General features: G+C 47.4%; 1 protein-coding gene across 5 annotated transcripts in view; it reads left to right on the forward strand.

Annotated features, from left to right (window-relative positions):
• The first annotated feature begins 9,394 nt into the window (after positions 1–9,394).
• RILPL1 (Rab interacting lysosomal protein like 1) overlaps positions 9,395–22,397 on the forward strand; it is a 45,575-nt gene continuing 32,572 nt past the window's right edge. For 2 of the 5 annotated variants that reach the window (XM_072802220.1, XM_072802218.1), the window contains exons 1-2: positions 9,396–9,830; positions 16,586–16,736. In XM_072802220.1, the coding sequence (XP_072658321.1) occupies positions 9,522–9,830; positions 16,586–16,736 (460 nt within the window). In that variant the 5' untranslated portion in view covers positions 9,396–9,521. Of the gene's footprint in view, positions 9,831–16,585; positions 16,737–22,397 lie in introns of all 5 variants that reach the window. The other 3 variants (XM_072802221.1, XM_072802219.1, XM_072802223.1) reach the window with 3 other exon arrangements.

Raw genomic sequence — 22,397 nt, forward strand, 5'->3', positions numbered from 1 at the left:
GTGATGGACAGTCTGGGAGCCAGTGGTTTCACACAGCCTCCCCAGGGACACCTCAGAAGACTAAGCAACCAGCTGAGTGTTCTTGCAAAGTCTGGCCAACCTTGGTAATAATCTACCTTGAATCTGCTCTCCCTCTTTATCTGCCTTACTTCTCTTCCCTCAACACTTGCTTCCCAAAAAAAAAAAAAAAAGAAACACTTGCTTCCCTGGTACCATCCCCTCCAATAAAGCATTAGCTCATAAACTTTACCTCAAGCTCTGTTTCTAAGGAGCCCAATCAAAGGCAATAGGTGGTTTTCTACTTTGTTAATATTTCTTCTTTAAATATTTTCTTTAATTAAGAGCCCAAAAATTTAAGTGGATGAGACCCTTAAAGCAGAGAAGCACTTACCAGGTCAATTCAACATAATGGAAAATCTACACAGACTAGCATTTCCAGGTTTCTACCCTTTAGGTAGAAATAGATATTGAAATTCTGAGAGTGTGAGCAATGCACTTTAGAGAATTTCGTTGCTAGGGTTTGATCATCCTGTTTTCCAAGATGGATTTTGGGAGCCTGCGTGTAATCTTCTATACAATGTCCTTGGAGGGAGGTTGTCTATCAAGCAGCATCAATGCAGAACAGACCGTGCATCTCACGTGACATTGCCAGTGCTTAGATACAATGGTGCCATCAGAATTGTCCATGATCATCTCAAGTCTGTCAAAGAAGGAGGAGAAGGAGGGGGGTGAGAAGTCAGAACAGCAACCATGGTAAGTCAGGAGGGTGGCGTGGGTGGAGGAGGGGGTATGAGGCTCTTTCAGACTGTCAGCCCTTGGGATGGAGCTCAAGTTACAGGGCAAATGAAGTAGAGTTGTGTGGGAGACCACTCAGGCTCCTGAAAAATAGGAATGTTCATAAAACTGTACTCTGTCCTAGTCAGCTTGGGTTGTTATAGCAAAAATTCCATAGACGGGACTCTTTATCAACAGAAATTTATTTCTCACAGTTCTGAAGTCTGGAAGTCCAAGACAGAGGTGGATCTGGCAGGTGTGGTGTCTGGCAAGAACGTCCTCCCCTGGTTCATAGATGTCGCAAGGTGGAAGGGCAAGGGAGTGCTCAGGCCTCTTTTATAAAGGGGCTAATAATACCTCCTAATACCATCACCTTGGGGGATAGGATTTCAACCCATGAATTTGGGGGTGGGGGGACATAGGCATTCGGTCCATTGCAGTCTATGGCAACAGGACAGAGAAATGTCCTGAAGTTGCTTCTCGAGCCCTGTGTGGTTTCTCAGGACCCTGTGGCCTGATTTTCCAGGAAGCTGTGACTTCTCCTTCCACATAATCACTGCTTCTCTCTGCCGTGTGCCCAGCCCACTGGACTCACAGAGAGAGGAAACGTCTGCTCGTGTGTCGTCCCCAGCACCCACTCGCCCTTTCTTTCCACTCCAGATCATCCGTTCCTCTTAGTTCCTCTTAGCACCGGATCTCTCTTGTCCCACCTACAGCTGAAGCAACAGGTGTGATGATCAGAGGAAAGCTAACACTTTGCCACCTCTTTAATTTTTTAAAATTATTTTTTAATAAAAGCTCTTTGTGTCAGGTGGGGCTTGAACTCACAACCCTAGGATCAAGAGTCACATGTTCTAGTGACTGAGCCAACCAGGTGCTCCCCATTGCCACTCCTTTTAGCCCGTTTTAGCCTTCTTTCTTTTAAAAGTTGTTTTATTATTAAAAATTCTCTGATATTCCAGAAGGAAGGGGTATGTATAATGAACTTCTATGTTGAAGCCATGACTCGGCTTCAACAATTATTAACAGAATGCCAGTCTTCATTTCATCCACATTCCCAACTATCCCACCCTCCTAGTGTGGGTTATTTTAGAGCAATTCACAGACATTGTATCATTTTATTCATAGATAGTTCAACAAGCCCACAGTCTTTATTTATTTTTAAAGATTTTATTTATTCATTCATGATAGACAGAGAGAGAGAGGCAGAGACACACGCAGAGGGAGAAGCAGGCTCCATGCTGGGAGCCCTACGCGGGACTCGATCCCGGGACTCCAGGATCACGCCCTGGGCCAAAGGCAGGCGCCAAACCACTGAGCCACCCAGGGATTCCCAAGCCCACAGTCTTTAAATCCCAAGTTATCGAGAGGGGATTTGGGTGCCAAGCAGATGGACAGAGGAAAAGGCTCTAGAGTGACCTGGAATGCCCTGGTGTTTCGCAGCCATTCAGCTCTGGTCCACGTTTGCATCCCTGAATCAGCAAGTTGTGTGTTGTTTCCCACTCAGCATCTGAACCACCTTTCCAAGTTTGGGCAGGGCAGTCTATCTCTGTGTGACTCCTGGTGAAAGTAGAGTTCTGTGACTTCTACAGTAGCTGAAAAAGTTAAATTCTTGCTTTCCCTGATCTCAGGGTACAGGCTATGGCAGCAGGTCATCCATGTGGATGTTTTCATCAGGGATTTGAGTTTGGAGATGCATCATGGCACACAGAAGACCTAAAGGAATAGCAAGTGGCTGGTGCTTATGTGTGAGATGAAGATGTAAGACCCACAGATCAGACTATGAAAGTTTGCACTGGCCACTGTAAGGGCTTTGGGTTTTATTGTAGCCTGGTATTGACATCTGGCAGAATAAAATGCATGTGTTTATCAGAATTACTGTTGGTGCAAAATTTCTGCTGTGCAGAAAACAGATTCGAAGGAAGAAGAGGAGTGCCTGGATGGTTCAGTTGGTTAAGTGCCCGAGTCGATTTTGGCTCAGGTCATTATCTCAGGGTCGTGAGACTGAGCCCCACATCAGGCTCCACATTGAGTGTGGAGTTGGCTTGAGATTCTCTCTGTCCCTCTGCCCCTCCCCCACTCATGCTCTCTCTCAAAAGTAAACAAATAAAATCTTAAAAATAAAAAGAAAAGGAATTGAGGGGACTTGGTGGCCCTAATTCCTCATTCTTCTAATAGCTCCTCACACCACAGTCAGACAGCAGTGGTGATTTCATGATGCCATTGCTCGGAATGGGATGCTTCACTGGCAACAGTAACGTAATAGTAACACAAGCCAGATAATAAGACTAGTAACAGCCAGTGTTAATGTAGCTCTTACTATGTGCCAGCCTCTGTTCTAAACATTGTACATATTTTAACTTATTCAATGTCCACAAACATCCTAGAGGGAACTGGGATTGAGATTATTCCCATTTTACAGATTAATAAACTGAGACAGAGTCAGAGTCAATGACTCGTCAGATGTCACATAATATCCCTACTCCATCCACTATGAACTTGACCCCACAGTCAGTCTCTGATGCCCTCTTCAATTTTGTTTCACACCATTCCCCAACTTGCCCCCACCCAGTCCCGTGTCAGTCTGCTGACTCACACACAAACAGAGCCCATTCTTCCCTGGGGCCTCACACACATGGTTTGTGGCTTTCTCTTCTTCCCTCACATAGCTATGATTCCACTTATCTGAAATGTCTGGAATAAGCAAATCCATAAACAGAAAGCAGGCTGGAGGTTGCAGGGCTGCCTGCTTTACCTGGCATGCAGAAAGGAGTAATAGCTGTGAGCCTCCTGGCTGGTTAAAGCTCTTTCTCCTTTTCCATTCTACCCTCTCCTGGAGCCTGGTTCATCTCCTAGGAACAAGGAGTTCTGGGAGAAGGAAACATTTCTATGATGTGATCTGAGCTTCCAGAAGAAAATTTCCATTTTACCACAGGCAAAAGAACAGGGAAGGTAGAAACACCCCAAAAGTCCATCAATGGATAAACGGATACACAGAATGTGGTCCATCCATGCGATGGGAGATTAGTCTATGAAGAGGAATTATGTCCAACCATGATATGGATAAAGCTTAAAAACATTATACTGAGTGAAAGAAGGTAGGCACAAAGTCCACACGGTATATGAAATGTTCAGAATAGACATATCTATGTACCCAGAAAGCAGACAAGTAGTAGCCAGGGGCTGGGGGCAGGAGAGAATGGAGAGCAAGTGCTAATGGAACAAGGTTTTGGGGATAGGTTGTTGAAAATGTTCTGAAATTAGAGAGTGGTGAAGGCTATAGCTCCTTGTAAACATACTAGGAACCACTGGCTTGTACACATTAAAAAGGTGAACATTATTGCATGTGACTCATATCTAAGTAAACATTAAAAAATGAGTCTCATCGCCCTCCCTGCAAAAAAGAAATGCTACAACACACCACCACCAAATAAACAACCCAAACCTGAGCCACCCAGGCACCCCAACAAACATATTAAAGGACTTTATAGTGGTGAAATTAGCAAAATTCAGACAGCATCTCCCAATACAAGCACTCCTGTTTCATCAAGAAATACACTTCAGGGCAGCCCAGGTGGCTCAGCAGTTTAGTGCCTCCTTCAGCCCAGGGCGTGATCCTGGAGACCCGGATCAAGTCCCACATCAGGCTCCCTGCGAGGAGCCTGCGTCTCCCTCTGCTTTTCTCTCTTTCTCTCTCTGTGTGTGTCTCTTGTGAATAAATGAATAAAATCTTAAAAAAAAAAAAAAAAAAGAAAGAAAGAAATACACTTCAGAGGGGGCGCCGTGGCTCAGTCGGTTAAGTGTCTGACTCTTGGTTTTGGCTTGGGTCATGATCTCATGGGTGGTGAGATCAAGTCCCATGTTTGGCTCTGCGCTCAGCAGGGAGTCTGCTTGATGGTTCTCTCCCTCTGCCTCTCCCCTCCACTGTCTCTCTCTCTCTCTCTAAAAATAGATATTCAAAAAAAATTTCAGGGTAACAAGGAAAAAAGAGATGGAAGATTAAAAGAAAATAAGGGACATATAAACTAATTGCAATATGTGGATACTATTTGGATCTTGAGTCAAACAAAAATTGTAAAAAAAAATTGATGAGACAATTGACATTTTGAACACTGTGGATATTTGATATGAATAAGTTACTAATTTCTCAAAGGTGATAATATGGATACATGGTTTCAGTGTGTTTCAGAAATACAGATTAAAATATTCATAGTTGAGGGATCCCTGGGTGGTGCAGCGGTTTAGCGCCTGCCTTTGGCCCAGGGCGCGATCCTGGAGACCGGGGATTAAATCCCACATCGGGCTCCCGGTGCATGGAGCCTGCTTCTCCCTCTGCCTGTGTCTCTGCCTCTCTCTCTCTCTCTGTCTCTCTCTCTCTGTGACTATTATAAATAAAATAAAATAAAATATTCATAGTTGAAATAATACAGTGTGGGGGATTCTTTCTCCAATTGAATTGTACTAACACACCTGGTTTTGGGGACACACTAATTTCTTGCTTCTCCTCTCCCTTTTCAACACTCTCTTGCTCTATTTGAAATGAGTTGATTTTTGTTTTTACTTGTTTCTTGTCTGTTCCCCACAAGAGCAGCAATCCTGTCTCTTGCATATTGCCACATCCCACAGGTTTAGCATAGCACCTGGAATATATTAAGAGCAAAATACTGAATGAATGAACATCAGTGTAGGTCTTAACATTGCTCTAGTCCTGAGTTCCAGGTCCACATACCCAGCTGTCAACTCAACAGCTACATCTACACCCAGACCAGATATCTCCTCTAGTTATCTTCAAAGATGATGGTGATGATGACAGAAGCTAACAGTTTTATAACACTGAGTGAAGCCAGCACATATGTTGATTTGTTTGATAATAACAATTATCCTCTGTGATTTCATTTAACAGAATGGGAAGCTGAGGCCCTGAGACATCATGTGCCTTGCCCAAGGTCACATACCTCAATTGCACCAGGGTTAGGATGTGAAGAGGCTCTGGCAGACCAAACTTGATGGGCTCTCCTGACTTAAGACTGTGGCCATTCTCCTAGGCACACAGAATCACCATTTGGGGTCACCTTAGACTTTTTTTTTTAAGATTTTATTTATTCATGAGAGACACACAGAGAGAGGCAGACACATAGGCAGAGGGAGATGCAGGCTCCTTGCTGGGAGCCCGATGTGGGACTTGACTCCCAGACCTTGGGATCATGCCCTGAGCTGAAGGCAGACACTCAACCGCTGAGCCACGCAGGTGTCCCATCACCTCAGACTTCTGCCTCCCCCTTTCCTTCCTACCCCTTTCCTGCCCCGGTTTCAAGTTCAGGCTTCAGGCTGGCCCTCCATTCCTCAATCCCTGTATCACTCAGCCGATGCTCAATACATCTTTGCTGCCTTGAGGGCAAAACTGCCCCAATCTGAGCACACATTATTTATTCCTTCATTTAACATGGGCACCCACTGGGTTAAGCTCCATCCTTCCCAGCTGTGGGGCCCTAAGCAAGTTACTTAACCTCCTGCAGTGGGTCGAATGGTGCCATCCTGCCCCTAAATATACTTCCATGTCCCAATTCCAGAGCTGGAGACCTTATTTGAAAAAAGAGTTTTTGCAGATGTTAAGTCAAGAATCTTCTGAGATTGTGCAAATGGGCTCTAAATCCAATGACAAGTGTTCTCATAAGAGATATAGAAGACAGACACACACACAAGAAGAAGAAGAGGAAGAAGAAGAAGAAGAAGAAGAAGAAGAAGAAGAAGAAGAAGAAGAAGACAGACACACACGGAGAAGGCCACCTGAAGACAGAGGCAGAACCTGGAGTGGTATGGCCACAAACTAAGGATCCCCAAGGCTGGAAGGGACAAGGCAAGATCCTCCCAAGAGTCAGAGTGAGCACAATGCTACCAACACCTTGATTATAGACTTCTGGACTCCAGAATGTCAAGAGAATACATTTCTATTGTTTTAAGTCACCAAGTTTGTGGCAATTTGCTACATTAGCTATGGAAAGCTAATGCCCCTCCCTATTTCTCACTGTCCTTGATTCAGGATGGGGATAATCACATGTCTACCTCATTGGGTTGCTGTGCACAGACCTGACCTCTGGTTTTAGCACTTACAAGTTGCCAAGCCTTGGGCAAGCTATTTGACCACTCTGTGACTCAGTTTGCTTATTTGTAAAATTGGGATAATACTTCTTAGGACGTTGTGACACAGCTGTTCTCAAATCTTCTGGTCTCAGAGACTCTTTTCCAAGGCCACTCTTAAAAACAGCTGAAGACTAAGGGCACCTGGGTGGCTCAGTGGTTGAGGTCAGGTCGACTAAGGTCATGATCCCAGGGTCCTGGGATCAAGTCCCAATCTGGGCTCTCCACAGGGAGCCTGCTTCTCCCTCTGCCTCTGTCTCTCTGTCTCTCATGAATAAATAAATAAAATTTTAAAAAATAAAACTTGAAGACGCTAAGGAGATTTTGTTAGGTGGGTTATATCTATGGATATCTACTGTAACTAGAAATTTAAACTGTTTCTTAAAAATGTTGATTAATTCAGGGCAGCCCCGGTGGCTCAGCAGTTTAGCGCCGCCTTTGGTCCAGGGCGTGATCCTGGAAGCGGGAGATCTGGTCCCAGGTTGAGCTCCCTGCCTGGATCCTGCTTCTCCCTCTGCCTCTCTCTCTCTTTGCGTCTCTCATGAATAAATAAATAAAATCTTAAAAAAATATTGATTGATTCAAAAGCAGACACATTGCATTTTAACATACATATATTTTTTAAAGAATTTATTTTTTTGAGAGAGAGTGAGTGGGAGAGAGCTGAGCACAAGTGGGGGGAGGGGCAAAGGAAAGGGAGGAGCAGACTCCAGCCTAATGGAGGGAGCTCAATCCCAGAACCCCCGATCATCACCTGAGTCGAATGCAGACAACCCACTAAGCCAGGCAGGAGCCCTAACACACATATTTTTGTTAAAAATAAATAAATAACTATGCTCCCAAACCAACAAAAATACTGAGAACAGTGGTGTTGTTTTGTATTTTTGCAAATCTCCTTAATGTCTAGCTCATTATAAGAAAGCTGGATCCTCACATCGCTTCTGCATGTTCAATCTATTGTGATATGCTGTTCTGTGTTAAATACACCAAGAACATCTCGCCTCATACTGATATAAAGCTGGCAGGAGGGAAAACCTCACAGAGACCCTTTGGGTATTGGAGAACCCCAGTGATCACCAGGCCACACTCTGAGAGCGGATGGAGTACAGATTAAATGAGGCAGTATTTATTTGTAAAGCACCGAGAATTAAATATAAAATAGATGTCCAATACATTTTCAACTTAAAATTTTTTTCATCGATTTGTACCAGGTTGGTTGGGCTTCACCGCTATGAGGGCGCTGAAGTTTTTTTATGCCTCCAGGGAGCTCCGGGTCTCCTGGGGGAGGCGTGTGTGTAACCGCACGGCGAGAACTCAGCGTAGGAGACGCACTTCTGTGGGAGGAGGCAACGGGCTGTGCAAAGGCAGAGAAGGGTCCCGAAGCCCCGCCTGGCGACTGGGGAGGCGGGGAGGCCTCGCTGGCTCAGGAGAGACTCTGCTGGGGGCGGGGTGTCTGTGGACCAGGGGACTTAGCCAGGTCACAGGGACGGGGGGCTTGGACGAGACAGACGACGGTGCCCAGATCCAAACCCCGGCCTCACCTCCTCGGGTTAGCGGCGTAGGTCACAGGAACTGCTGAGGGACGGGCTCGGCGGGCGGGGCAGCCCAGGCGGCCTCGGGGTCCAGGGGACCCCGCCACCCGTCCCTCTGCCCCCGCCGGCGCCGGCACCGGAGCGCAGGGCCCCGCCGCCAGCTCCGCCCGCGGCTGGGGGGCTGGAGGGCGGGGGTGGTGCTCGCTCCCTCCCCAAGACTGGCCCCATCCCGAGGCCACCTCGCGACCCCTCGGTTCGCCCCCGCCCCCCAGGCGCCGCCCGGCGTCGGGAGCCCGCGTCCCCCCGCCCCGCCCCGCCCCCGGGCTAGCCTCGACCCCTCCCCGGCGGCAGTGGGAGAGGAGGAGCCAGGACCCGGCCGGCTCCTGGACAGTGCGCGGCGCGCGGGGCCTCGCGGGGGCGCGGGGAGGACGGTGCCGCGGGGGCGCGGGGCTGCCTGGTCGGCGGGGGCGCGGCGCGGCGCGGCGCGGGGCGGGGCGGGGCGGGGCCCGCGGGGACCCGGGCGCCCTCGGGCGGCGGAGGCCGGGCGCGCCCCTCGCCAGGCCGGGATCGGGGCGGGGCGCGCGGCATCCCCGCGGGGGGAGCCGGGCAGCCGGCCTCGCCGCCGCCAAAGTTTCCCGGAGGAGCCGCGGCCGCCCTTCCTCCCCCGGCCCCGGGCGAGGGGCCGATCCCCGGGCGGAGCGGTTTCCGAGGGCGACGCGGCCGCCCTCCCGCTGGACTCTGCGCCTCCATTGCGCCCAACTCGGATTCCCAACTTGGGAGGCGCCGCGGGCCTGCGCACGCGCGCCCTGCCCGCCGCCGCCGCCGCCGCCGCCTCCCGCGGGGGAGCAGGCTCCGGGCCGAGCCGAGCCGGCGCCCGCCCCCGCCCCCGCCCCCGCCGGCCCCGCCGCCCCCGCCCATGCGGACGCCCGCCCGCCGCCCGGTGCGCCCCCGCCCGAGGGACCCCTGAGCGCGCGGCGCCCGCGGCGGCGCAGCTGGGCCCGGCCCGGCGCGGCCCTCGACAGCCGCAAGTTTGGGAGTTGCACGAGTTTGCGGGGGGGAGAGGCCGGGCGGGGGGCCATGGAGGAGGACCGAGGGTCGGCGCTGGCGGCCGAGTCGGCGCTGGAGAAGAACGTGGCCGAGCTGACCGTCATGGACGTGTACGACATCGCGTCGCTCGTGGGCCACGAGTTCGAGCGGGTCATCGACCAGCACGGCTGCGAGGCCATCGCGCGCCTCATGCCCAAGGTCGTGCGTGTGCTGGAGATCCTGGAGGTGCTGGTCAGCCGCCACCACGTCGCGCCCGAGCTGGATGAGCTGCGCCTGGAGCTGGACCGTCTGCGCCTGGAGAGGATGGACCGCATCGAGAAGGAGCGCAAGCACCAGAAGGTGGGTAGCGAGCGAGCGGCCCCAGTGTGCGCATCCGGGGAATGGGGCCGCTGTGGGTGCACACCTGTGTGCTCGCGGGGACTCTCGAGAAGAGACCCCACTGGATGGAAGAGGGAGGAAGCGCGGCCCCTGGCCCTCTATTGTCCAGCCAGCGCCGCCTGGCATATACCACCTCAGAGATTAAAGGGCAGTTCTTCCGAGTCGGATCTGAGTTCCAGCCCTACTTTTATCATTGAATAGCTGTGTGGTCTTCGTTAAGGGACTCAACTTCTCTGTGCTTTACTTCTTTGCATGTCAAATAGTGATAGTGGTAAGACCCACCTTAGAAGAATTAAAGTGTGATATATCTAAACTGCTTAGACAATATTATTTTCCAGAAATGAAATAAGCCCTCTCTGCCCTTCAGTGTTACCCAAGAAGATGTGACATCAAGCCCCTTTCTTCTCACCCCAGAACCCCCCAGAGTAAAGGGGATGGGACCTCCAGCCACCCAGCTCACTGACCCCCAGTCTTCGGATTTCTGTTTGCAAAATGTTTTCCAGGGTTTCTTCTAGTTTATTGACCTGAGGTGTTTTCCCCTCCTTGGTGTTATCTTTAATCTTCACAGAACTCTGTGAGGCAGGAATTATCTTCCTGTAAAGATGAAGAAAATGGAGGGGGGAGGGTTGTCCCAAGTTAGTGCTGAGAGAATCCCAACCCCAGTGGAGGTAACTAGTGCTTTTTCCCTGATTTGGGGGAAGGACGTCCTTTGGGGCAGCTTTCAATCTAAGCCTCTGCCCTATGAACAGGAATCCCTTGGAGCACATGAATCAGGGCCTCCCTATTGGGCTGGGAGTCTAGACAAGGTGCCTGGGGAAAAGGAAGTGGGAGATGTGTGGTTTCCGGCCCCAACCTCAGCCCCGGGAAGATTCTGTGAGACCATTTGGACAGAGAATAGGAGGAAACGCCTTTCCTTGGAGGAATCAGGGTGCCTGCCTGGGCTCTGGCTTGCTGTGTGGCCTCAGGAAATACACTTGGCCTCTCTGAAGCTCCCTGGCAGGCTATAACCTATTGTGTTTCAAGGAAAATAGCCTCAGGGGCTGTGTCTGTGGTCTTAACCTGGGGGCAGAGCTGTGAAGAGTGTTGTGAGGTTCCAAGGTGTTTGTCCTCAGAGGTCCCTATGCCCTGAGGTCAGGAAGGAAACCCAAGCTCCCGAGTGTGAGGCAACATTTCCAGGATCCTACTGGGAGCTTGAAAATGCCCCAGCCCTGTAATTAATGTCAAGCTCCCAGGAGCAGGGACTTTGGAGATGGACAGCCTGGTTTCAAACCCTGCCACTGTGAGGGCTTGCTTCGGCAGCACATATACAAACCCTGCCATTGTGATCTTAGGCAAGTCACCTCTTTTCTCTGTGCCTCAGTTTCTTTAGCTGTAAAATGGGAATGATAATAGCACTCATCTCATCGGGTTGGGGTGAAAAGGGTTGGTTAACTTATATCAAGTGTTTGGGACAGAGCGTGGCCGGTTTTGAGGGCCTTAGGAGTGTTAACTGTTGTCTTTAGGCCTGGAGAGACTCTCAGTGAGGTGTTCATAGGCTGAAATTGGAGATCCTACCCCCATCTCCACATCCCTTCTCCTACCCCAGATTCTCCCCCCCACCCCCACCCCCCGTTCTCTCTTACAGAACAGGGGGAAGGGATCTTTGAAATCCTTTCACAAGGCTGCCTCTTACTAACTCGGGCCAAGGGCCTTAGCCCGGGTCACTTAGAAGTCCTGGCACCTGTGTCCCCACCCCCATCATTTGAGTCTGCAGCACCTGGGCTGGGAGACACCCTTGGGAGCCATCAGAGGCCACTAGGCCTGGAGTCAGATGGAATTCCCAGCCAGCTGCCCTTATCACTTCTGGAATGCTATCAGCCAGGAAGTAAACCCCAACGTGTTCAGAGCCAGGCCTTGTTTGTAAACACGGAGGATGATTTCTCATAAATCAGAAGACAAAATCCTTTTCCCATCCAAGCCCCGGTCCCTTTTTCTTGGTATTCTTAGGATTGAGAGAGACTCCTCTGATTTTTTTTTCTTGTAGTCTCAAAGGCTCGTCACGGTGTTATTTCCACAAAAGTCTTCTGAGCATGTCCTTGGTCTTATCAGCTTGTCTGTTCATTCCTCCCTCCTTCCCTCTCTCTCACTCTCTCTCAGCACATGTGGCTCCAGTAAAACATGCACCCTGTCTTCCATCAGCCCCTCCCCCAGGTACACCCCCAGACTCAGTTCTTCTCATCACACAGATTCAGGCCACAATCATAACATGTTCTATCTGGTTGCTCAGTCTGCAACCCTGTTGATGGGCCAGAGCATACAGAGTGCACTCCTAGGTGATATGGGCAGTGTAGAGACAGGGAAAGCTGGATCTTCATCTTGCATAGTGGGTAGGTACCTGGAAAGACAGGAAAATTACAGATAGGCTTAGAAAGTGACAGCTATGCAGATACAGTTCTCTCTAATGTTAACAGTATATGTTCATTTACTTATTCAACAAATATATTTATTGAGCACCTATTATGTATCAGGCACTGTTCTGGGCACTGGAGAGATAGCAATGACCATAACAGACGAGGTCTTTGCCCTCATGGACCTGACTTTCTAGTGCAGTGCTGTCCCACAGAAATATGTGGCTTATCACATTAATAAAAAGACACAGATGAGGTTCATTTTAATATCATAACAAACCCAGTCTATGTAAAATATTATTTCCATATATAATCAACATACAAAATTATTTTTTATTGAGAGATGATTGCCATGTAACATTGTATTAATTTTAGGTGTACAGCATAATGATTTGATATTTGTATATATTGTGCAATGATCACCACAGTGAATTTAGTTACCATCCATCACCTCACACAACTACCTAAAAAATTATTAAAGAGATAGTTTGCATTTTTTTCTATGTTTTTAAAATCTGGTGCATATTTTTTTTTTAAGATTGTATTTATTTATTAGAGAGAACAAGCATTAGCAGGGTGAGGGACAGAGGGAGAGGGAGAAACAGACTCCCCACTGAACAGAGAGCCTGACATAGAGCTTGATCCCAGGACCCTGGCATCATGACCTGAGTCAAAGGCAGCTGCCTAACTGACTGGGCCACCCAGGCACCCCAGTCTGGTACATGTTTAATCCTTACTGCAAGTGTCAGTTTAGACCAGCCACTTTTCAAGGCTCAGCAGCCATATGTGGCTTGTGACTACTCTGTTGGATGCTGTAATTCTAGTGTGAGGAGATAGATATTTTTTTAGAGTATTTAAATTTTCAGCTTATGATAAATGACATGAAGAAAATAAAACAGAGGGATATGAAGGAGACTGGCCAGGATGGGGGTCTAATAGATGGGGGTAGTCAAGGAAGGCTTCCCTGAGGAGGTGGTATCTGAGCTGAGATCTGAATCAAGTGTGGTACCCTCCACAGAGAGAGCTGGGAGAGGGGCATTCTAAGCAGATGGCAAGTGCAAAGGCCCTGAGGTAGGAATGTACTTGGTGTGTTCAAGGAACACAAGGGAGTACCTGAGTGGCTCAGTGGGTTAAGCATCTGCCTTTGGCCCAGGTCGTGATCCCGGAGTCCTGGGATCAAGTCCCACATTGGGCTCCCTGCTCAGCAGGGAATCTGCTTCTCCCTTTCCCTCTGATGCTCCCTGCTTGTGCTCCATGTGCAGTCTCTGTCTCTCTGTGTGTCAGATAAATAAAGTCTTAAAAAAAAAAAAAAGGAAGACAAAGAAGGCCCATGTGGCTAAAATAGAGCATATAAGGAATAGAGGTAAGAGGTGAGATCAGGGAGATGCAGGGATCTGATTATACTGAGCATTGTAGGCCAGCATAAGGTTTGAAAATGGCAAAGGAGGTAATCAATCAGGGGTGACTTCCTGGAAGAGCTTTTTAGATGATGTGGAGGCTAGAATAAATTCGCTGTGGTCCACTCAGAGGCAAGAATCACACATAACCCCAACCCTTTTTAGGGCAGAGTAAAAAAGGAAACCCTGAGAGTTAAAGTCTATTGCTGCATAGCAAGTTACCATGGCTTACTGGCTCGAAGTAACATACATTTATTATGATAATGCAGAGTATGATATTTATGGATCACATCAATATGGATAAACTAGATAAAATTCTGCAGGTCAAAATTACACCTAAGTTTCACTGGGTTAAAATGTCAGGAAATTCATTCCTTCTGGCAGCTTTAGGGGAGAATCCACTTCCTTGCCTTTCCCATTTTCTGGAGACCACCTGCATTCCTTGGTTTGGGGTCCCTTCCTCCATCCTCATAGCCAGCAGACTACTTTTTTTTTTTTTTTTTTTTTGACAGAGGGAGAGAGAAAGAGCACAAACAAGGGGAGCAGCAGAGGGAGAGGGAGAAGCAGACTCCCAGCTGGCAGGGACCCCGATGCAGGGCTCAGTTCCAGGACCCCGGGATCATGACCTGAGCTGAAACCAGACGCTTAACCCATTGAGCCACCCAGGTGCCCCCAGACTACTATCTTCAAATCACTAGCTCTGGCCTCTGCTTCTGTCACCACATCATCTATGACTCTGACCCTCCAGCCTCCCTCTTCACTTACGAGTACCCTTATGATTACATTGGGCCCATCTGGGTAACCCAGGACACCTTCCCCATCTCAGGGTCCTTCACTGAATCACACCTGCCAAGGTCCTTTCCCATGTAAGGTCACATAGCCTCAGGTTCCAGGGAGCAGGATGTACAGTCAGTTACACTCAACCATTGCCCCCTGGGGACTTCTGTGCTCAGCCTCTGCCAGATGGGAGCAGAGATGAACAACATAGAATAGCCTGCCTCTGCTTCCAGTCCACCCCTGTGAGGGCCACACGCCTGCACCATCCTGCCACCAGCACTTCCACCCTCTGGTCAGATCCTTCACCTTGCCTGGTGACCTTGAACCAGCTGTGTGAATACTTAATTATTATCTCTCATTTCCCCACTACAGCAGGTTTCCTGACAAAGGAGATGGGGATTTAGGAATTTATTTAAAAGATGAACGGAGGCCGTGTTTATCCGGCCACCTGGGCCAGCTAGTGACAGGCTGTAGGAGGAGCAGAATGCAGCAAACACATCCTTAGCATTTTCTGGGTGTTGGGCACTATTCCAACATTGACATAATCCTCATGACAGCCTTCAGAGGTAGGTATCACACTATTTTCCACATTTCCAAAGCATCCAAAGACTGAATAACTTCTCCAGGATCAGTTAGTCAGTGGCAGAGACAGGATTCAAACTCGGTCAGTAGGCTCCAGTATCTATGCCTTAAAAACCAGCATTATGTCCTGATTGCAATAGCAGTTGTGCTATGTTTAATTTCTGGTTTTACAAAAGGCACCCTCCCTTTTTTTGGTATCTTTATTGAATATAAGTCATATACCATATCGTTCACTCATTTAGAGCATCTAATTCAGTGGCTTTTGATCTATTCACAGAGATGTATAACTTCTACCAGAATCGATTTTAGACATTTTCATTACTTGGGAGAGAAAACCCATAGCCATGAGCAGCCACTCCTCATTCCCCCACCAACCCTCCAACTCTAGACAAGCACCATACTTTTTATGGATGTACCTGTTGTGAATATTTCCTATCACTGGAGTCCTACACTGTGTGGCCTAGCTGCTTTCACTTAGCATTATGTTTTCAAGGTCCATCCATGTTGTTCATCAGTTGATGGATATCTAGGTGGTTTCTACTTGTTGGTGCCTGTGAACAATGCTGCTATGAACATTCCCATACAAGTTTTTGTGGGGACGTGTGTTTTCATTTCTCTTGGGCAGATCCCCGGATTGGAATTGCTGGTCACAACTGTTTTGCTCATTAAGGGGCCGCCAGACTGTTTCCCACAGTGGCTGTGCCATTTTAAGATATTCACCAGCAAGGCCTGAGGGTTCCAACTTTTTCATGTCCTTGTCAACACTTCTGTTTGTTTGATTACACCCATTCACAAAATAATTTTAATAGACTGATCTTAGTTATCCTCATATCAGCCCTGTGAGTTTTTATATTATGGCTCCCCCACTAAAGGAAACAGGCTCAGAGTTGTAAAGTGAATCTGTTGCCCAAGACCGCTTAAAGAGATGTCTTGTCAGACATACAGGGAACACTGGGGCTAGGTGGCCTCCTGGGGGTCTTTTTTTTTTTTTTTTTAAGATTTTATTTATTTATTCATGAGAGACAGAAAGAGAGAGAGAGAGAGGCAGAGACACAGGCAGAAGGAGAAGCAGGCTCCACGCAGGGACCCCGACATGGGACCCGATCCCAGGTCTCCAGGATCAGGCCCTGGGCTGAAGGCAATGCTAAACCGCTGAGCCACCTGGGCTGCCCTCCCCAGGGTCTTTGAAGCCTCTTTCTCCCTTGGAGGCAAGTTGGTCCTGACTCAGGGTCTGTCCACAGATCAGGGCTCTGACCTCTCCAGAGAGTTTGGGAATGCTAGGGCCACCGTGGCCCAGGCGTGACCTTACAGTTGTGGCTCTTAAGGCAGTTCTAGTGTGGCTGAGTCCTAAAGCACAAATTCAGGCTATGCCCAGAGGAAGGACACCTCTTACTTATTTCAGAGTTGCCACATGGACTAGTGGTGGCCTTTTCTTGGTGTGCTGGCCCTCATGGGGAAGGGAACACCCCAAAGCCCTGGCAGGTCCAAGCAGCTCCCGAAGGTCAGGGGGGTGAGGCTGCTGCCCTGGGCAGCTATGACTCCCCCACCACACACTGGCCCGTCGCCTTCACAGGAGCTGGAGCTGGTGGAGGATGTATGGCGGGGGGAGGCACAGGACCTCCTTTCCCAGATCGCCCAGCTACAGGAGGAGAACAAGCAGCTCATGACCAACCTCTCGCACAAGGATGCCAGTTTCTCTGAGGAGGAGTTCCAGAAGCATGAAGGTAAGAGGAGGGGTCAGCCTGGGAAGTTAGGAGAAGGCTGCTCCCACTGTGATCATAGGCAGGAGGAATTGAGGAATGCCCAGTGGACGAGACAAAGCCCTTGCCCTCATGAAGCGTGTATGTTCTAGTGTGGAGGAGCAGGATGATGGATATGTAAACAAACAGATGGCATGGTTCCAGCTTGTGACCAGTGCTCTGGAAGAACCCATACTGGGGGATATGATAGAGGTGATTTGGTAGGGGACTTCTGTAGACACAGTGATCAAGGAAGGCTTCTCTGATAAGGTGACATTTGAACCCTCGAAGTGATGGACTGAGCCATGCAAATATCTTGGGAGAGAAGCAAGTTCAAAGGCTCTGAGGCAGGAGTTTTATATGAAGCCAGGAAGGCCAATATAACTGAAGATGATCGAGGCCAAAGGTGGTTAAAAGATGAGGTCAGAGGGGTCAGCAGGAGTCAGATCATGTGCCCCTTGGAGACCAAGGTTTGGATTTTATTCTAAGTGTGCTGGAAAGATACTGGACTCCTGCCAGAGGCCCATGTTGCACAGTGAGCAACCCAGGATGGTAAACCAGATCAGAATGGCACTGGAACCCCTGAACTGTCATTCATCCTGCAGACAGTTATCTAGAACTTTTACTCCAGGCCCTCTGCTGGTTTCGGGGAAGCAAAGACTGGCATGGGATTTAGCCTGGGCCCCATGGGCTGCATCAGCTCTTTTCTCCCTCACAGCCTCCTTCCCAATCGGAGGCTGCCTGTTACCCCAGGAATCTCAGACCTCTGTCTCCTGTTTGAAGAAATTCCCTGGGTCCCCACAAAAGCCCTCTCCTCCTGCTGGATGGAGTGAGAGATGGGCTTGCATGGAAACTGAAGTTCAGAACCATAGTAACTCCTCTGTAAGACTAAAGTAGCATACTGATAAGGACTGTAAGGACTGAGAAAAGAGGATATTTTGATGTAGATGCTGGAATTCTGTTTTCCTTGGGTTTCCTTGGTTTACATGTGATCTGTGTAATGAAAGCAAAAGTCTTAGTGGTTGCAAGCATTGGCTCCAGAGCTAGGCCTCCTAAGGTAAGTAACCCACTACTTACCTCCTAAGTGACCTTGATCAAGTCACTTGACCTTGTGTGCCTAAGTTCCTCTCCAGATAAAAATGGGAAAAATAACCGTGTGTCACTCATAAGGTTGTTATGAGGATTCAATGAATTAATATCTACAGATCACTTAGAATAGTACCTGGTATATACATGCAGCAAGTGTTAACTGTTATTACTGAATTTTTGGTTATTCAGTCCAGCCTCCTTATTGAACAGATGAGAAAAAATGAGGCTAGGGGCAGTGCAGTGGGATGTCCAAGGTCACAGAGCAAGTTAGTGGTGAAGTCAGGACTGGAGCTCAGGTCTGCTGAAGTCAGCCCCCTGAAGGAAGGCCTGTATCTCTCTGAGACCCCTTGGTCTGGGGCTACCAAATGGGAATCCTGCCCAGCCCCACAAATGGGCCACTGTGTTATTCTGGTGCCTAAGAGCTAATGATTCCAGACAGAACACTGCTCATTCATTGGCCCTTTATAAACTCATTTTATCACTGAAGTGCCTGCTCTCTGCCTGGTGCTCTGGACTGCCAGGTCGGAGGCTAAGAGGCGCGTGCTAGGGCCTGCATCTCCCTTCCACAGTGGCAGAAGAGCTCCTTTCCACCTTCTCCTTAAAACACTCTGACACCAAGTGGATGGTTTCTTTTTCCCCCACACCAACCAATTTTCCAACTCTCCAGGCACAAATAATTTAATTTGGCATATAGCATCATCTACCTGGAGTTAGCATCAGACTCCACATGTTAAGGGATCGGTCCAACGAACTGCCCTGAATTTAGGTGTCAATTGGCAGGTAACAGGTCCCCAGGATACTCACATCTATCTAACTTGGCTACAAAGTCAGAGGTTCCCATAGCTCCAGACCCCAAGCTTAATACTTTCTGGAATGGCTCATAAAACTCAGAGAAACACTATTACTGACTTATAAAGGATACAAAGGATATTACAAAGAATACAGATGAACAGCCAGAAGAAGAAAGGTATATAGATGAGGTCTCTGGAAAATTTCCAAGTTCAGAAATTTCTATCCCAGTGGAATTAGGGTGCAGCACCCTTTGTGGACATGGGTATATTCATTCATCAACCTGGAAGCTCTCTAAATCCCAAACACTGATGGAGGTTCCATTATGTAGGCATGGATGATCAAATCATTAGCCATTGATGATTAGCTCAACCTCCAGCCCCTTCTCCCCTCCTCAGAGGTGAGGGGTTAAGGCTGCAAGTTCTAGCCCTCTAATCACTCATCACATGGTTTGTTCCTCTGATAACCAGACCCCATCCTGAAGCTCTCTAGGGGGACCACCAAGAGTCACCTCATTATCATAAACTCAGATACGGTGGAAAGAGGCTTGTTAGGACAACAAAAGACACTCCTGTCATCCCTATCAGGAAATCACAAGAGTTTTAGGAACTCTGTGCCAAGAACATAGGTCAAAGACCACATGTATATATGTACATGTGTATATATATTCAATCATGTTATCTAAAAATATATATATTTCTTACCATATTGCAATATCACAATGGCATAATGGTACACACTCAGTCCCTTGAATGAAAGCAAAAAAACAAACAGAACAAGTATAGCAAAGCAGAAAAGGAGTAGATTGTGGATAGGAGAGTTAAACCAATTGTACTGGAGGTTATATTAAATATAAATGGACTAAAAGTCCTAGATAAAGATTGTCAAAAAGTATTTTAAAAATTCAACTCTGTTGTTTCTCAGATACCTCTCTTGTAAAGGTTGAAAGCAGAAGGCTGAGAAAAGATATACTGTACAAACACCAAAAGAAAGCTAGTGTAGCTATACAGATATAAGACAAAATAAACTTTAAGGCACAAATCATAATGATAAAAAGTTCAATTCATCAAGAAAATATGATTTTCAGTTTCCGCATACCTAATAATTTAGCCTCAGAGTTTATAAATCAAAAGTGAACAGAAATATGCCCAGAGTAGGCAACTCTATGGACAGAAAGTAGATTAGTGGTTGCCAGGGGCTGGAAGGAGGTCAGGAAAGAGGAGCAACTACTAATGGGTATGAGGTTACTTTTGCGGGGTTGATGAAAACATAGTGGTGACAGTTGCACAACTCTCTGAACATATTAAAAACCACCAAATTGTATACTTTAAATATACTCATTTAAAAAGTGGACAAGTAGGGCAGCCCGGGTGGCTCAGTGGTTTAGCGCCGCCTTCAGACCAGGGCCTGGTCCTGGGGACCCAGGATCAAGTCCCACATGGGGCTCCCTGCGTGGAGCCTGCTTCTCCCTCTGCCTGTGTCTCTGCCTCTCTCTCTCCCTGTGTCTCTAATGAATGAATAAATAAATTTAAAAATAATAATAAAAACAAATAAAAAGTAGACAAGTAAACAAGAAAAACACATCCACAGTCATAGTGGGAGATTTCAACATGCCTCTCAGTGATTGATAGAATAAAGCAGGAAAAAAAAAAACCCAGTAAATATCTAGAATATGACCAGTGGGTTAGTAAAGCCATATCCATGTATGAGGGGAGGAGAGGCCAGCCCCAACCCTGCAGCTCCTGGCCCAGTGAGCCCTGGGAGATGTGAGGCAGGTGACAATCTGAAGGTATGAGCCTGCTCCAGCAGGTAGACATAAGCAGTTGAGGATGGTTGCACACATGGCACACCTGCCCGAGGGCCCCAGATCTGGATTCAGGTGGGAGCGAAATCTGAGTTTTTGCTCTCAAAAAATTGCATACAGCTGGAAAGCTGAATAGCAGAAAAAATTACTTGAGCATCTGAGTTAATGTTTCCTGTTAAAGGAAGCTTGAACCTGAGCAGTTCTACAGCTGAAGCCCCAGTGTCCAGCCTCAAGACTTGAGGACATTGACGGCAATTTCTCCAATGTTTTACATTCTAGGGAAAAAAATAATGAAAAATTTTCAAAGTAAAGAATAAAATGCACGCATGTTACTTTTTTCTTTTTAATAAAATAATGCAAAAGTATTTATGGTGAAGAACTTGGTCTCCCTTCCACTCCTGATTCCTTCCTGTTCCCAAGCAGTCTGCCTAGATGGTACCCTAGAAACCCCCTACTCTCTTTCTGCAGATTTTCTGTGCATGTTTGAATGTATATATTTGCACAAATGCAGAAGGAGAATATCCTTTTTCGCCCCCTCACAAATGGTAACATATTCTAGACTGTTCCACACCTTGGTTATTGTTTTTTTGTTTGTTTGTTTTACATTTTTACTTTTAATTTTTAAATTATTTTTAAAGATTTTATTTATTTATTCATGAGAGACACAGAGAGAGAGAGAGGCAGAGCCACAGGCAGAGGGAGAAGCAGGCTCCACACAGGGAACCCGATGTGGGACTTGATCCCAGGATTCTGGGATCACGCCTCGGCTGAAGGCAGGTGCTGAACCGCTGAGCCACCCAGGGATCCCTGTTCTACATTTTTAACATACATTATTTTGGAATAATTTTAGATTTATAGAAAAGTTGCAAAGATAATACAGAGAGTTCACATAATGCTCCTGGCAATATTCTCTCGTAATGACATTTTACATTACCATGGTAATGGGTCACAGCTAAGGAACCCACATTGGTATGTTACTATTACCCAATCCGCAGTCTTTGTCTGGATTTCACCATATTTTGGGTTAATGTCCTTTTTTCTGTTCCAGGATCCAGTTCAGGATGCCACATTGGATATAGAGCACCTTGATTTTTTTCACTTACTATATCTTGCAGAATTTCCATATTTGTATAGATCTATTCCTTCCTTTTGTAAGAACAGTAAGGCAGGGTAGTTCAGTAGGTTAGGTATCTGACTCTTGATTTCAGATCAGGTCATGATCTCAGGGTCCTGAGATCAAGCTGCATTGGGCTCCAAGCTGGACATGGAGTCTGCTTAAGATTCTCTCTCTTCCTCTGCCCTTCCCTCACTCATATGTGCATTCTCTCTAAATTAATTAATTTATTAATTTTTAATAAAGAACATGAAGGCAGTAGAGCATAGGAGTTAAAACCATGAACTCAGAGGCCAGCCAGACTGCCTGAGTCCAGTCTGAGCTCCACCGGATTCCACCTGTGGCCAGATTATTTATCTTTACATAAATCAGTTTCCTCAGTTGTAAAATATGAATATTATTATGATTAAATGAGTTAATACATGTAAAGTGCTTAGCACATAGTAAGCACTAGATAAACATTGGCCATTACTTGTTTTCTAACAGCTTCATTGAGATACCCCACGCCCATTTAGAGTGTACCATTCAGTGGCTTTTAGTATATTCAGAATTGTGCAACCATCACAATTTTAGAATGTTTTTTGTCACCTTAAAAAGAAACACCATCCCCTTTAATTACCACTACCCAGTCCCTCCCACTGCCATCCCACCCTCAGCCCCAAGCAATCACTCTGTGCCTCTGTACATTTGCTTGTTCTGGATGTTTCGTATAAATGGAATCAATTAACGTGGTCTTTCACATCTGGCATCTTTCACTTAGCATGGTGTCCTCACGCTTCATCCACGTTGTTAACAACATGTCAGGGCCTCATTCTTTTTTCTTTTTTTTTTTTTTTTTAAGATTTATTTA

The sequence above is a fragment of the Canis lupus genome, chromosome 27 (genome assembly GCF_048164855.1).
Source record: "Canis lupus baileyi chromosome 27, mCanLup2.hap1, whole genome shotgun sequence".
Taxonomy (NCBI): Eukaryota; Metazoa; Chordata; class Mammalia; order Carnivora; family Canidae; genus Canis; species Canis lupus.